This window comes from Pagrus major, chromosome 8 (genome assembly GCF_040436345.1).
Source record: "Pagrus major chromosome 8, Pma_NU_1.0".
Lineage (NCBI taxonomy): Eukaryota > Metazoa > Chordata > Actinopteri > Spariformes > Sparidae > Pagrus > Pagrus major.
The window spans coordinates 23155496-23173020 of record NC_133222.1 but is presented as its reverse complement, the minus strand read 5'-3'; the positions used below and the strand labels follow the sequence as shown (position 1 = coordinate 23173020).

Here is a 17525-nt window from a genome sequence, read left to right as displayed (position 1 = left end):
TTTTGCATAAATTTGTGGTTGTTTTGAACAGCTCATCATATTGCATCACTTTGTGTGTCTTTAGATCACAGTCACTTCATACAGCGGTTCTGATTCTAACAAGCCAGTCACTCATCTGTGTGGTGCTGGAGCAACCAGGAGGGACCTGTGCCACCCCTGGCCACCTCTCTGGCCCTGCCTCTGATTCTTGTGAAGAAGAATCGGGATCAATGCAAAAGAGAAGAAGTACAGTTTATCCTTATTAGCTTTGCAATGAAAATAAAGAAGAGAAACTTAAAAAGAAACATTTCCCATCACTTTTTAACACTGCTATTTTTTTTCTAATGTATTTGTGCCAGGAAGTCGAATATAGGAGTAGTGCAACATTATTCAGCTCCAATACAAATCAAGAGCGTTCCATTTCATTAGACCCCCTGACTGATTGTGGAGGTTTCAGCGCCACAAATTACTCTACGGTATCTGGCCAAGACTCAGCATTTATAAAGAGTTCCCTGCAGTTCCTCGGGGTCCAATTTTAGGAAAGGCCTTGCTCATTAACAAAAGCACAGCTGTCATCACTTATGATAAATCTTCCTTGACAAGTCTATTTGATTGATTGAACAATATTCAAAATCTCTCAAAACTCTGAATTGTAAAAAAAAAAATGCAGATTATTTCAGAGCTGGATTTAATCTGTGAGTAGTTAATCACTCAAACAGGAGTCAGAATGTTTCTTTTAATACATTTAACATCAAGCAGTAACCATGTAAGAGATTTATGGGGAAAAAACGGGTCTGGATCTCTCAGTGTGTGGATAGGAAGACATAGTGAGATGATGAAACTGATTATTAACAATAGACTCAGTCTCATGTGCTCATGTACTCCTTATCCCTGTCCTCTGTGACTGAATGACAGTCATTACTGTAGGCCATCATGTCCACCAGAGTTAATCAGGGTTAAAAGCTTGTATATTCATTCTGCAGCCTATTTATTGAAGCTTAATAAGCCATCCCCATGCATCCTCCCCCAGTCACAGAGCACATGGCACGGTGGGCAAATGATGTCAATGGCTATGGCCTTTCGACAGTCTGTGACCATGTCCTATCAAGCTATTCTGTATGAAACATTAGACAGACTTTGAAACAGTTAGGAAAGTTTGAGCTGTTGAGCTTCAAGATTGAAAGTTAGATGGAAGTACAGACAGACAACTCTTTCTCTATGCATTAGTGTACAGCTATTATCTCTGACAGAAATAATTTCATTCGCATGGATTAGGTGAAGCAGACTTTGAAATGACCCCTGTCCACGGCATCTTTCAACCGATGGACATGGACCGCCCACAGGAGTAGAGGGATAAGAGACATGCTAATCCAGCTTGAAGTCAATGCTGCTCCTTGCTAATGTCCGACCGCAGATGAAGGGCTGAACAAAATGGGACTCAGGCTGGCCAAGCAATGGGGGAGTCAAGCTTTTTGTGCCCATCTTCACAGAGACCAGGCTCCACCACAAGATCTCAGACCAAGCTGTTACACTGCACAGGTGGACCGTGTTCAGAGCCGACAGAGCATCGGACTACAGCAGGAAGAGGGGAGGTGTACTCTGTGTTTACGTCGTTGATGCTTGGAGCTCACACGCAGTCAAAGTTGATGGATAAAGTTGACTTTTAATATGAAGCCACTGACCATACTATTGCTGCTTTTTACATTCATCCATATACAATTTAAAAGAAAGAACTACAGAGTTATTTCCTGAGTGTATATGAGTTTATGCAAGCCTATTCATGTATATAAATAACTGTATATATGGTCTATGAACTACAAAATGAAATGTTGTTATGCAGCACTGTGTTGTATAATGACAAATGAATTAGCTTGCTACCGAGTAACTGGTAAAATGTATCTTGGCCAGTGTCTACAGCACTACATTCTCTCACTCATACATTATAACACATACTGAAGCATTAACAATGGAGGCCGCCACAGTGAGCTGTGCAGTGCAAAACTGAAATCCAATCTCATTAAACATCAGGACATCAAAAAGATCAGACTCAACTCTTTATACAGCCAGTGGTCATCTCACAAATGGATTAGTGTAATGCTTCCTGCACGCTCACGCCACTACATCTCCTTATCCTCCACCGGCTCCCTGCTGCGGTTCATGTAAATTTCCAGTTCCTAGAGTTTGCCTGTAGAGTGGCTGCGAGCAGGACATCCACCTACCTCATTCAGGTTCTTGCTTGCTTTGATCTGTCAATGAGCAAGGCAGGAAACCTCAAACCAAACTATTCTGGATGGCTTCTTCTTGAGCTACAGTGTCTAAAAGGCTAACTCCACCAATTTTACATATTAAAGTATGTTTACAGGTCTTGAAAAAGACCTGTTGAGAAACAGTCCACTGTTCTATCATTGCAGTCCTATAACACTGTTGGACTCATTATGGACAGTTTAGAAACAGATGATCAAAATCAAGACAGCAGAACCAGAGATATCACTTTTTTTTTATTCCATGCATTCTTTTTCCTTTTCAAAACATGGTGCCTACATTATCCACAGTGCAACTTGTCAGCCCCTAAGTGACATCACTGGAGACAATTTATCAGATTACATACAGCTTCCTCCGGAGCTGCAAAAGACTTTAAAGGAATAGTTCACTCCAGAACGAAATTCAGTCATTATCGACTCACCCTCATGCTGATGAGAAGTCCCGTGTAGTTTCTTATTCCTCAAAGTGCAGCTGGAGACATGCGGGGGTACGGTCCTGCAGCAAAAATCCATATAATGGGCGTCAATGTGCCCGAGACGAAAAGGTCCATAAAACTACAAAAAAACTTTGTAATATTCCTCCATACTGCTCGTCCGCTGCAATCCAAGTGTCCTGAAGTGGCGACATCCAGAGTTTACTCGAAATGACGTCATTTAGTACATTTTTCTAGCCTATATTTGCCTGGAGGCACGCTCCCGCATGCACGCAAGTCTCCCTCACAGCCGCTTGTACTACGGAAGCCGCGCCAGACAAGATAATAATAACGCCCGTTATATGGATTATTGTTGCCGGGGGTACCCCTGCGGGTCTCCAGCTGCACTTTGAGGAATAAGAAACTACACCGGACTTCTCATCAGCATGAGGGTGAGACGATAATGACTTAATTTCATTCTAGAGTGAACTATTCCTTTAATCTATTTTTTCCACATATGCAATAGTACTCCTCAAGTCCTGTAAACACACTTTTAAAGTGTAGAATTCGTGGAACTACACTTTAAATTGTTTACCACATGTATGTTACTTTGGATAAATTCTCCTGCCAAATATTAAATTTATTTAGCTTAGTGACGAATGTCATATGTAATACTACATAACTTTTTTTCTAACACACTAAAACACCTGCTGACTTGACTGAAGTCCAATTCATGCCCATAGTGTAAAATGTAGTACTAGAAGTGTATGAGATAATGACAATATAGGAGAATGCTCTATGGCGACAACTTCAATGTACTTTGGCAAAGACTATACAGTACTGTGGTTCTGTGGGACTTCACAGAAGGGATGAACAAAATTCTTTGAACAGATATTCTCCTATCTGGAGTTTTGTTGATGGTGGTGGTGTAGATAGGTGGATATCTCTGTCTGAAACATCACTGCAAAATCTGTGGAGTCGGGTTTAGATCTGGGGACGGTCCCCAGAATATGATTCACACATTTTTCATACCATATCAAAGCATCCAGTGAGAACTGTTTTGGAGAATCTCCATTCACTTTGTTTCTTCACTAGGCTTTATAATCTAAAAATAAGATTTTAAATCTTCCAGTGCAGTGATTTTAAGGACAAGACAGTTTAGCCTCAAACTAAGCTGATCTGATGTGATACAACGTCTCTGAGTATACTAGGCCTCTATACAATTGACCATAAGGCAAATACTCTTTGACATAGAACATTGCTTAGAATGGGCAGCCAGACTTCAGTCATTTCATGCAGCCTGGCTGTTCATGTCAGTAACCACTGACATCAGTCTGTCTGAGGGGCAGTGGGGAAAAAATAAAAAGGGTACCAGCTGCATGCAGTGGGGCATCAGCACCCTAAGGTCATCCAAGAGGGAACTTAATTAAGTTTTCTCCGCTGAAAGGGCACCCTAGAGGGTACTACACTTTTGCTGCGTTGTTTTAACATGGGTCACCAGGGGAGGCATCAGAGTGTAATTATCTAGAACTTTGCTTGATGATTAAATTCCTGTAAAACCAGTGCAATACCATTCCCATCAGCCTCAGCTCTTCTTTGTGCATGTAATAATTAGTTAACTTTAGCATGCTAACAGGGTAAATTAAGATGGTGAACATGGTTAATACTATGCTGGCTCAACATCAGAAGCACCACTGTATTTAAAAGTACAGCCTCACAGAGCTGTCAGCGCAGGCTCAGTCAGCCAGCCTCCAAGTAAACACAGCTGGGTGTCTGAGACTGAAAGGATGCCAGTTTGAAGAATGGGGGTACAGTATGGAGGTGATTTACAGCACCTCTAATCAGGACTATGACTCTGGGAGAACACAGAATATTTCAACCTCTTACCCGGTGAATTCAGGATTTATTTTGACCAAACCGGAGTGATTGTGGACAAACAAAGACTATTTTGGTGATTTTTATCAAGTTTATGTCAAGTTTAAATGAAGTGTGTTTTACGATGAGTTAACGAGGCAATTAAGCTTGCCTATGTTCGGTCAAGGAGATAAACTTGAATTCAGAAGGTGTACAGTTGTATTTTTATGTTTAGTATGGACAATAGGTGTAACTAACCCAGCTGACACTACGGGAGCTATCAGACTATCACCTCTTGTGGTACAAAGCGGTATTAAGACAGGACGGGCTGGGCCTAGCTGGTTAGCATGCTAACTTCAATCTCTGTCTCTAAACATTTTTGACATAACATCAACACTGTTGTTTCTTGACACTTTGTTGATAATGTTAGTTCATTTTTTTTGTTTTGAACTAAAATTCTGGCCATACCTTACAAAAAGCCACTTGTTGATCGCTTTAGGTTTCTGCTTAAGAAAAGTGAGCTTGAATTGGAGCAGCAGTGCTCATCCACTGACCTTGTCTCATGTCTTGGTTCTTAAATATGGATTCATGATTAAACAGATCCTTGATTATTCATGACTTTGTGGTACATACCATTTATAATTGGTTAATAAAGAAAAATTCAACTATGTATGTTTTTTCCTGTGTTAATTAAGCCTGTTTCACAAATACCTGTTTATATCCATCATGCAGCATCCCTGAATGGTTCCATGACCTTTTCTTTTGAATGTTTAACTCCTATTCCAAAAAAGATGGGACGGTGTGCAAGACATAAATAAATAAGGAATGCAACGATTTTGCAAACAAACTGCTTTTACCAACAACTAGCCCTGACTTTTCATAATGATACAAGCAAGCTGTTTCAATCTTCTTTACACTTACAGACGGCCCCAATAAATACTTGTGCGAACCCAAGGACTCTATGAAATATTACTTGACACCAGGTCTTGCCCTGAGGCCTCTGACAAGTTCACCTTGAGACCTGGCAGGACCTCCACTTTGAACATCCTCTAGCCTCGCCCTCCTCCGCAGGAAGAAGCACTGCTATTTAGAGGTAAAAGCTTTTTATCTAGCCTGAATGTAGAGTGCAGCAGGTTACAGAGCAAAGAGTCCTGTAAGTGCAGTGGTGTTGCAGGTGATGACAGACGTTTTCCTGAAGGATCTTTTTTGATAAAGCAGCAGCTTCACTGAAGAATAAAAAGTGCTGTCTAACACACTCCTGTTTTCATCTTCATTTAACATTAAGCCTGTTTTGCACAGCAGGTCTTAAAAGACTTGCCAAAAGAGAAAAGTCAAGTAGCAATACTTAAAAAAATGTATTGGCATCTCGGACCAACCATCCAACCTGTGCTGCTTGGATCCTTGCACCGTTCATCTGAGCTGATTGTGCTATTAGCTTGCAGTGCAGGGGGCCGTGGCTCTCATCCTTTCCATCAGAGTGAGCACTTGTCAACACACAGGGCTTTCCAATTGATCCACCGGCAAACTGATTTAATGAAGCCCTTGTTGCAGCCAAGCATGGCCCCACATAATCAGCTCGATGTCGTCTGAGGAACTTGGAGAGATGGTGTCCGCCAATATAAAACTTAGATGTTGCGCCAGAATGACAAGGACATGTTGGTAGCGCCTCCCTGGCGGCCTTCTTTAAGTCTTCTCACGGTGCCGCGTGTCGTGTCACCAGATCCAGGTCTGTGCTGTAGTTGCCATGAGCTTTGATTTCAGAATGTTTCAGCAGTCATTTTCTCTCTCGCAAAATTGCAGCTTTAAAGTAAAAATCTTATCAGGCTGCAGTTACTGAATCCACATGAATCCAATTCCCCTGGTAGGTGGGAGGATCTGCATGATTTTATTCAAAAAGCTAATTTGAAATCTCTTGACTGCTGCTACAGCTGCATAATCAACCAACCATGTTCAAGGGGCACTAACACAGAGAGTGCACTCAAAAAAAAACCCCTCTCTCATGAGCCTAAACTTTGCGGGCATGTTTGGTATTAAGCTGTTTTTCCTGCGATGCCACTATACCAGCATGAGATCAAGTAGTGTATTTCCTGAGTGATGTGTTTCCATGCATAATTTGTTTGTATTCAAGTCTTGGTAGCTTGTAAAACTTAAACTGTAGACTCTGGAATCTTCTTTTATGTACTTTCACATAGTTTAGTGGAGAAACAAACTGTGCTTTTCGTCACTGAAGAACTGATTCAGGGTTCCACTCCAACGCAAGTTTAGACTCTCTCATCCCCCAACAGGATGACATTCATTTTAAGCTAAACAATAACACCCTAGCGTTGCCCACCACCATCCAACACTCAACGGTGAGGAAAGTCGAGAAGCAACCTGTCACCTGTAGCTGTCTCCAGGAAATTACCTAACGACAGCTGCTCACATTCATTTCAGTTGCCCCGGGAAAGAGAATGACAGTTGATTTCCGCTCCAAATAGAAATGGATTATTTTGTTGTGTTCTGGTATAGAGGCAATGGGAGAAATAAAAAAAACACCCAGTCCGAGACGAGTGTGTAAATTACCACCTTACCACCCCAAAGGGTACCCTGTGGGGTATCTGACCATTAGCGGCTTTAATGGACAATGTTGTTAAGAGTGTGACTGTTTTGAGTGACAAGTTGTTTCACACTATTCACAGATCAGCAGTTGGTGGCAGGAATGTGCCAAGAAATGAAGCAACGTGGTGACAAAGGTAAGGAAGAAGAGTTCTACTGAGCTAATATGGATTTAATGTAGGTTTCAAGTTCTTCCATCTTAATGAATGTTTTATAAGGAAGAGAAGATGCATTCGACATATTTATAAGGCCTCAAGGTGAGATACGGTCAATGAAAAAGATTTGTTTGTTTACAAAAACAAGTAGGGATGGCGATCTGACTTGAGGGCATCCGCAGTCTACTCCTCAGGTGAATCTCAGCGATGCAGCTACAGTGGCCCTGAAGGTCAAAACACACAACATGCAGTCACAGCTCTTAATCTATTATGTTTGATTACAAAAAATGGATTCAAAAAGTGTTTCAAGTAGATGAAAGTATACAGAAAGCAAGTGTGCCTGGCAGGTAGCAGCTGTGCAGCCTTTTGGCCTCAAACGATCAGACAGGGAACTTAACCGAGACAAACAGTTTTAGCAGCTGCCTCTACAGCCTACAGTACAAGATGTTTCAACATGTGACTAATGAACCAGAGGCTGCCGCCTCTGCTCCGGCCATCCTGCTAGCTGAGTTACACCTGCACACTGACACGACACAGTCACACTTACACATCTGCAGGTGGCTGCTCACTGCCTGCCAAGAAGTAGGAGAGAAACACAGAGTATCTGGGATTTTCTTTTTTCATTTGTTGTGGAAACAAAATAAACAGGGAAATACAGTAAAAACCTTACAGTAACAGATGACTAAATGTGAAGACGTAACTAAATAATGAATTACCTGAATTGCAAAACTACCATGTTATGTTACTCCTTACGACGAAAAAGTAATCTGAGTACTGTAATGTGTTACTTTTTAACGTGTTACTCCAAACATTGGTTCTAACGCAGCTGGAGAAATCATAGGTTTCTTCATGTCTGGCAGATAGTTGACAGTGCATTTTAAATTAGTGCAATTTAGATGTTGGATTGCAATATTGATTTTTGGCCAGGTTGCCCACCTCTTATCCCAAGGTACTTTTAAGATGGCAATAATGTCTTCTGACAAGGGGTCAGCGGACAGTTGTGAAAATAGCATTATATCATCACCTTTTAAGTTGATATGGGGGACCTTTTAGCTTTTACAGAACCAGCAGTTACAGAGCCTTTTATCATTAATTTGGAGCTGTGTCTCTGGTCACCTGGTCATTGTAAAACAATATCCACTCTTCTTTTAACTCCAATTCTGGTCTCTACCAACATTTACTTTACTTTTACCACAAAATTTATGGTTCTCAAACTTTTTTCCCCCACCATATATATATATATATATAAATATATATAAATATATATATATCTATATATATATATATATATATATATATATATATATATATATATATATATATACATATATAGATACATAAAGAATTTTAGTGAAATAAAGGTCAGCATTATAACATCACCAAACTCTTTTTTGCCCTTTTCCTTTCATAAAATGTACATATTCAACTTTGTTTCCCCCGGTTGTCCACGCCCTCCCTGAAGTAACTCCATGGCCCCCCCAGGGGGCCCGCCACCCAGTGTGAGAACCACATAGTGCTCTAAATGCTCCACTTTGTTCACCAGCTCGTCTCAAACTGTTTCCGCCCGCTGTTTGGAGCTGAGCAGGGAGTGTACAGTGCGTTTTTTAAGCTCGCTGTGCATTTACCTGCTGTGGGTAATACAACTCTGAGAGAGATGAGAATGAACCAAAACAGTGAAGTTGCAGGCTGGACAGTCCAACAATGAACTGAAACTCACATAAAGCTCTGTGAAACAAAGGGGAGCAGCAGATTTAGTGGATAGATATCTGCCGCCAGCATATTGTCACATCTTTAACACCTTGTCATCTGATAGATTGCTTTTATAAAAACATTGACTAAAGCTGCTTCGGCTATAAAACTGGCCGCTCTGTGTGTGTGTGTCTGTAACACTGGATGTTAGTGTAAAGGAACAGGTATTTTTTGATAAAACCAAGCCCTTAAAAATCACTCTTTGATATTCCGTCTGATCCCCTTGAAGCTGCTCATCAGGATCACTTCCACCACTGTGTGCATGTGTGAAACGATGCCTTGGATCAGCGGTCTTCAGCAGGGTTTAAAATAAAGTGTCTCCCCATGCTGCACATTTAGAAAAAAATCAATGACTGTTTTGCCTCCTTTTTTGGCCAAAATGAGGGAGAAGAAAGATGGGAGTGAGACAGACAGGCCGACAGATGGACAGACAGCCAGTCAGACAAGATTGAAAGCAGCACAGAGCAGAGAGCCTTAATATTTCAGATGTAATGCATTATTTATACCCAAGGCGAGTCGGCTGAATCTGCGAGAGTGCTCTTGGGTGAATGGAGAGTTTTTCGATTCGGCGCCACGTGTGTGTACGTGTGGATCTGCGTGTGTGTGTGTGTGTGTGTGTTTGTCTGTGTGTGTGTGAGTGATCGGCGAAGCAGTGGATGAAAGACAAAGATGAAAGCGGCAGCCTGGAGGCTCTAACTGTGAGATCCATCTGTTGGTGGTGTGAAACTCTGATGTTACTTTAGCTCTCAGGTAGGCACCCTAGGTGGCCTCCGATCAGAGGCGTGTGTGTGTGTGTGTCCGTGTGTGTGTGGGTTAATAAGAAGTCAAGGAGGCGGAGCAGCAATGCAGATGAGAGGCTTGTGGACAAACACCTGCGAGCGGCAGAGTCATGAAGCCTTACCTCTGACTAACTTTACAGCATACTCAGTTGCAGTCCCTCTCTCTCAAACACACTCGCCAAACCACACACACATACACACTTGGAGATTGTACTAAACTTATTAGGGTTGAGGAAAGGGCTGAAACTTTTTTTCACTTTTTAAAAATGCTGATCATCATGAAAATGATCACTATACAATCACTACAGTTCAGTTAACCATTGTTAAAGGGGACATATTATGCAAAACTCACTTTTTTGTTGCTTCACTACGTATATTTGCGTACCCGGAGTGCCTCCCCACCCCTTAAGCGTGAGTTTCGACAACTAAGTCAATGTTTTGTAAACTGCCGGACTCAGGAAATGAGTCTCTAAACGAGCCATTTGGATTTCACCCTGGACTGTTACTTAACAGGGATTTGAATACTAACGCCCTCGCGCTGGGTATCTCCTCCCACACTACCCCAGCTACCTGAACGAGGATCTGCCATTTTCTTGTTCTCGCTTCACTTGTACGCGACAGCCTGACCGCTATCATGTACAACCCGAAAGCCAAGCACTGCTGCTCTGTCGTCGGATGCATGGATCCTCCTGTTTCGCTACATCGCTTCCCTACCAAAGAGGATATCAGAGCGAAGTGGCTACATTTTATTTATCAGGGAAACGCCCCAGCTTCAGTGAGTAAAAGTGTTTTTGTCTGTGCCAGTCACTTCACGCCGGACTGTTTCAGCAACCAGGGTCAGTATAAGGCTGGACTGGCAATGAGATTGTTCCTAAAAGATGGATCCATACCCACTGTCCGTAGCAACGCCACAGATGATGGAACTGTAAGTATTTAAAAAACAGTATAGTTTGTGTTACTTTGGCCATTTAGCACATGAGCTAACGCTAACCGTCGATGTAAATATGAGGCTGAACTAATGTTACATGTGAAGTTATCAACGTTAGGCTTACTGGCCGTAGGATTCAAGATAATGTTAATGTTACCAAACATTAATTTGTCATATCAGCACTCTTTTAAAACATGACAGTAAATTGAGAAAATGAATTAGGATATTGAGATTTTATCGCTTCTAACCGGCCGGTGAACCACTGCTCGGCCGTGAACATGTGGAGGAGACGGTCTGAAATGGTGTTCATTCTTGGCTGCTGACTTTCTTCTGGAGCCTCTTCTTGTTCTGGGTCAGACTCCGGCTCGGACAGGTACGGCTTGGACAGTTTGTTGTCCGGCAGCCATTTCTCCCCCAAACTCAACCGTTGCCATGGTCACGCGATGCCGTCCTCTCGTCTTCCGCCCGGCAGGAAGAGGTGGGCGGTGCAAATACCGTCTTTGGGCAGCGCACCCAGTAGCTCATTAGCATTTAAAGGGAAAGGCACTCAAACCGGCCGCTTAGAGCAGGGCGGTGAAACTGGTGCTCAATCCTTCAGTTTTTTCGACCAAAGCATGTTACTATCATTCCATTTAGACATCAAGGAACCATGTCAACAAGCAGAAATTAGCATAATATGTCACCTTTAACTAAAGGTGCATTAAGAATTCAAGAATTTAAGTATACCCCAATTTAAATCTTTACATTTTAATGGAACAATAATTATCACACAGCCACCAAAAACAGACGTTTAAGCAGTGGAGCTCAGTGTTTCGGACATTTCTCAAGACACCTGATTCAAATGAATGGGTCGTTATCAGGCTTCAGTGGTGATGAAGCCTGATGATGATGAGCTGATCATTTGACTCGAGTGTGTTGGAGCAGGGAAACATCTAAAACAAGCAGGGCAGGAGGGCCCCAGGACCAGGATTGAAAAACACTAGTCTCGCATAGACTGTGGCCAACCTGTAACAAGCACCGTCTCCCGCTAAAATCGATACTCAACTCATGTCTGTTCAGGAAACCTGAGAGAAAGATGTTTTTAAAAGTCTGTGTTCAGCTCTCAGTACTTTTGTAGCTTCTAACTGAATCTCTTGAGTTTCCCTCGTCCTGTTTGTACTTACTGCTGTGTTTTACTATTTCATCGTGTTCACTTTCAGCTGTTTAGGGAGTCATGTTTAGTTACTGCTACAATGTTTCCTTGTAATGCTGCTTCATAACAAAAGCTTTTAAATTACAAAATAAGCTGTTATTGTGAAGAAGTTATAGTAAATGAAACATGTTTGTAACTGATTTAGTGGAGTACTTTGTTAGCGATGATTCTTCAGTAGTACTGCAGGGATCGAGACAAGTGCGTCATTAGTTAAAGACACACCTTCAAGCAGTTGTGTATGGAAAAACGGCTTAGGGTTAGAAGAAAAGTTAACAGCAACTAGCTTGTTTACATTTGCGTCGTCAGCAAACAAGTTAGTTTTAGAGCAACTTGCCATTTTCAGCTTATAAGTTATTAGCATGGTTTCACCTAGCGATGGTACACACAATTAGTGGAAGGAACGGGGGAGACAGCAACACACCAACAGTCTACATCCTGTGAGTTAGACTAGAAATCACACCACACCAGCCATCACACCAGTCACGTTCAGACCCACGACTACTCAATCCTCATACTACAGTATTACATGAGTACTCACTACTCATGTGTAGGACACAAACACACTTGTAAAGTTTCATAACTGCATCTTGCACAGTTTTGACACTGACAAAAATCCACAGACAGACAGACAGACAGGCACAGACAGACAGACAGACAGACAGACATGTAAACACTTGGAAAAGTAGTCAGAACAGCTTCTGTGGTAGCTCCCATTACCAAAGGTGTCTCCAGGACCACATTTTGCCATGATGACACACACTCAGAAGGTGAAAACTACCATTTGATGCTGTCTTGGCTGGTAAAAATGTGCCTTGTGTTTACTGTTTTCAGCTCCTCAATTTTTGAACCAAAGGCTTCTACATAAACAGTTATTACCACACCCGTGAGACAGACCCCAGTGTGAGGCTTCTCAGGGGACACAATTTTTGCCTTTTGACCAACCTCTGATTCTAAATATCAAAAACACATTTGAATTTGCATGTAGTCACAGTCTACAAATCTGGAACTAGAAATTACGTGAAAATGTTCAGTATGGTTTCATGAGTTGTTACCTATGAAAATATCTCAGTGTAATGATAAATAAAAACATTCCCATTTATTTGAGAAAGTTTATTGTCCCCTGTTAGATTTCATGGACACATATAATCCAGCTGCTATTGTAATGTTTTCCTACTTTTTGAGTTTGCGCTACTGTTGTTGATATATTTATTTTGTTTTTGTTCGTTTTATGTATTTCTGGCAGGGACAATGCTCATTATTCAACTGTCTCTGACTGTAAGTGTTCCTGTGTTAGTCAGAAGGCTTGTTTTCAGACATCTTAAACTTACCTGGTGATCGGGCAACTTGTCACATAGACACATCTTGTACTTGTACCATTTATTACTCTATATTAAAGGGGCACCATGTAGTTTTCAAACTCAGAATTTTAACATTTACAATATTAATGAGGTAATAATACAAACGCAGAAATATCTATTACAAGCTGTTCTCAGAAGAAAATAAGGCCCCAGAACACTGCTTGAAGCTAGAAAGGTGGCAGGGTCCGCCACATATAAACAAAGTAAAACAGCATGAAACTGTGTTGTCCTATAAGGTCAGTTTGTTAAGTCAGTTTATTCAGTCATGAAAACAAAAAGAGTTTGTTTATTCAGTTTGTTTAGGCATAAACAAAAGAATATCTTCCCCAAAACTACATAGTGCTCCTTTAATTGAGTGTGGAAAATGAGTGACTATGATGTACATCCACTGAGGAAATGAAGTGAAAGCAAAAAGATGTCCCTGCCTCTCCCACAACAGCCTGTACACTTGGTTTAAGCACCACAAACACACATTTTCTCTCGCCCATACAAACCAAGAGGACAGTCCACTCTGCATAAACGCACCTGTTTCATTTCAGCTACCTCACCGCGCCTATCCATCACTGTCGGCTCGGTTTAGGCTTCCTGGCGTTGCCCCGCTCCACTCCACCCTCCTCCGTGTACTCCGGCTGTGAGGGGGCCGGCAGAAGGGAGCAGAGCCCGCCTCCTCTCCTCCTATTGGGCTGTGTGAGGACTACAGGCTGGCGGGGCGGGGGTTGGGGGTTTGGGGGGGGGGTTGCAGCGCTGCGTTCTGACAGCTTTGCAGCGGCTGAGCGCAGCTTGACTCACCGGCTGCTCAGTGGGGGACTCTCCTTCTTAGTGTTACCATCAGAAATATTATTATTACGGCAAGGTAAAGCCTTTAAAGCCCACGGAGGATTTTGGAAATGCCTCAGCCGGGACGTGAGAGCGCAGAGGAGGACTGACTCCACAGCATCGCATCGCCGTAGTTCCAATTTGGACACATTTCTCGAGTGCGTCTTCTCCTCAGTCCACCTGCCAGCGCGCGTCGGGAACGAGAAGCCCATGGAGGGATGTCGCGATGCTGTGCACAAGGAGAACTAAAACTTTGGTGTCGACATGTGTGATCCTGAGCGGCATGACCAACATCGTGTGCCTCCTGTACGTCGGCTGGATCACCAACTATGTGGCCAACGGGGGTCCCAAAGTTGCGGAGAGCGGCGGCGGCGGCGGCGAGGCGGAGAGAAAGTTGGAGGAGGACAGTAAGGGGGAAACCATGAGGATTATCGAGAGGCTGGACCGGCTGGAGAGCGTGGTCAACGAGCACATCAAAGGTCAGCACAGCGGGGGTTATGGGCTGTAGGGGAAAGTTTGAAGTGATCACGTGTGAGGAGCAGCATTAGATGATGATGATGGAGTCTGATGTGGTGTGAGCCAGCATCCAGAGACAAGAACTGTAGGATCAACATGAGGTTATTGTCAGATCAATTATCTTAAAGATGCACTATGTAGTTTTGGGGATGAATTTTTAATTAAACAAACTAAATAAACAAACTGTGTTTTCAAACTGTATAAACAAACTGACCTTAAAGGACAACACAGTTGCATGCTGTTTTACTTTGTTCATATGTGGCGGACCCTGCCACCTTTCTAGCTTCAAACCGTGTTCTGAGAACAGCTTGTTTATTCAGTTATGAAAAAATAAATATTTCTGAGTTTGTATTATTACCTCATTTTTATTGTAGTTTGAATTTCTTCTCCTAAACTACACAGTGCCCCTTTAAGTCTCTGTGTGAATATTATACACAGTGCAGGAGTGTTTCTTGTACTGCAAGCTTTGTTATTTAATTCATTAGTCCACCCTACAAAAAATAACTGACACCAATTTCAACAGTTGATCTATCTTTTAAGACATCTTTTAAGTATCAAACAAAAATCACTGTTTCAAGCTTCTTCCAAAGTCAGTTTCTGCTCTTTCCTCTGTTTGACTTCACTGTCAGTTGAATATATTTCACCTTAAGACTGTGTGTCAGACAGAACAAGTTGTCACCAGGGGCTCTCCCTGGAGGTTTGGATGGGCATTTGATTCTATTTTCTGATCATTTCATATGAATAAAAAGATTTTTTAATCAGAAAAAAGATTAACAGGTGATTAAAATAGTTTCCAGTTCATTAATCCTACCTAAATTATTCCTCCTCACAGCACCTGTGAAACTTAATAACTAACTGTAATAAGTTAATTTCCGTTTGTCTGACGTCTGCTTTTTAGAAAAGAACAATAAAGAGTTCTCATTAAAATATCATTATCACATTGCAGGCATGGATGCGGGAACGGGAGGTGCTGAGGGGGATGCAGCACCCCCTAAAACGAGGCTGTAACAGATGCCGAATTTATAAGAAGGCCAAAATAATTAAGAATCTGTCAGAAACGGCACTTGGCAAAGTTTATAAAGTTTGTCCTAACTCAACAACCCTATAAACTGAGCGATTTTATGAGGGAGTCTGGGAAATTTCTCTCCCTCTTCATCTCCTCGCTGGTGTCAGCTGTAGTTGATGTGGCTGCTTTGACCTGATGTATGTTGGTGTTCGAGTTCGCCGTCTGCTGCAGTGCAGAACGTTCTCAGAATGATGTAACGCTCAGATTCATGTTATCCTGGCCTTTCAAATTAATAGAAAAACATGAATGTGGCGCACCAATTACTACAGTATGACATCATGATATAGACCGGCCCCTCAGCACCCCCAACTGTGACTGACTTCCAGCGTTCCTGATTGCAGGCAATAATCAGAGTTGAAGGGACATAAAAATACTCAGCTGTGAATATTAATTGGTCACAAAGACTTGAACTTTCAATTAAGAAGGCCTTATTAAAATCTATCTAATTAGAATCTACAGTATGAATGTGAAAATATTGTTCATTTAAAAGGTTTAACTGCTGGACACAAGTAGGGGTGGGCGATATATACCGTTTGCGATAATATCGTCATTGTTTGGTTTGACGATGTGCAAATTTCCATTATCAAGTATTTAAATTACTTCGCCAAAAATATTGATAGCAGCAACGCTCTCTACAGCATGGCAGGATTCGCCCCACCCCTCGACCTCTTGCCTTCGACCTCTGAACCCTGCGACGTCTCATAACAACAACAACAACAACAATGGCGGACTACATGCTTGTGTTCGTGTTTCTTGCAACTTACTCGCCTTGTAGTCGAGTGTGAGTCGCAGCAGCAGTTCGACCTCATTATCGGTCCACACAAACGATTCTGGTTTCCTTGCACTAGCCATTTTCGTCTTCTTGTTGTGTTCGGTTTCTCCGTCTACTGTCTGTTTGTTTACAGCGCGCAAGCTTTTTGCGCATGCTCCGTCTCTTCTTCTCCGTTTTTGGTGAATTTCAAGCGCCACCTATAGGCGTTTGGTGGACACAAGCCCTAACTCAGACAATTCCAATCACATTTTAAAGGATATGGACTGATTATCGTTATCGCCAAAATCCCCAAAAATATCGAGATATTATTTTTTGCCCATATCGCCCACCCCTAGACACAAACTGTTTCCTACAACAGTGAAGAGTCCGTCCTCCGTGTGCTGTGGACTCAGCCAGAGAGGAGACAAACCACTTAGAGCATTCAAGATAAAAGCCCCAGGATATCACGTGTCATCATGCCCATTTAAAGACATTAAGAAAAGACAGTAAACTCTTGCATTTGTTCAAGTGAAAGTGAAAAACAAAAACTGTGTTGCCACAGAGTTCTGTGTATTGATTTTGTTTTGGCATAAAATAATCAGCCAGTGAAGATCGTTCTCTTCTCATTCACATTTCTTCCCCAGAACTACGTAGTGCTCCTTTAAATAATGATTTCATGTGATGTCTACAGTGAGTACAGCATCAGATCCATAGACAGTTTGTGTCCCATTTTGATGTACTATTTGTTTTTGCATCATCGCCCCATTTATAGCTCTCTCTGGCCAACTCTTAAAGACCAACCTAAATTAAGAAATCAGATTAGGTCATTTGTCTAACTATGTTATTCAGGTCAGAGTCGGACAAACTTTCTCAAGTCAATCAGAATTTGCAAACTTCTTCCTCCTGACAGCAGATAAGCACTTATACTGGTCTGTTTCCTATCAGTGGGAGAGGATGGTGTTGTTCATTGATAAAATGTTGCAGTGATACACACACGCACTGGACTTATAGTATATCCCCCAGGGTCCTCCATGTTTTAATTATCCTCCTCATAGCTGTACATCAGTGAGTCAACACACATTAAGAAGTGGGACAAACTCTTCCTTTATCCTG

At 42.0% G+C, this 17525-nt stretch overlaps 1 protein-coding gene across 1 annotated transcript in view; it reads left to right on the top strand.

The window, feature by feature from the left end:
• The first annotated feature begins 14305 nt into the window (after positions 1–14305).
• The window catches only part of galnt18a (UDP-N-acetyl-alpha-D-galactosamine:polypeptide N-acetylgalactosaminyltransferase 18a), a 173507-nt gene continuing 170287 nt past the window's right edge, over positions 14306–17525 (top strand). The window contains exon 1 of the mRNA XM_073472461.1: positions 14306–14558. Coding sequence (XP_073328562.1) covers positions 14306–14558 — 253 coding nt within the window. The remainder of the gene's footprint in view (positions 14559–17525) is intronic.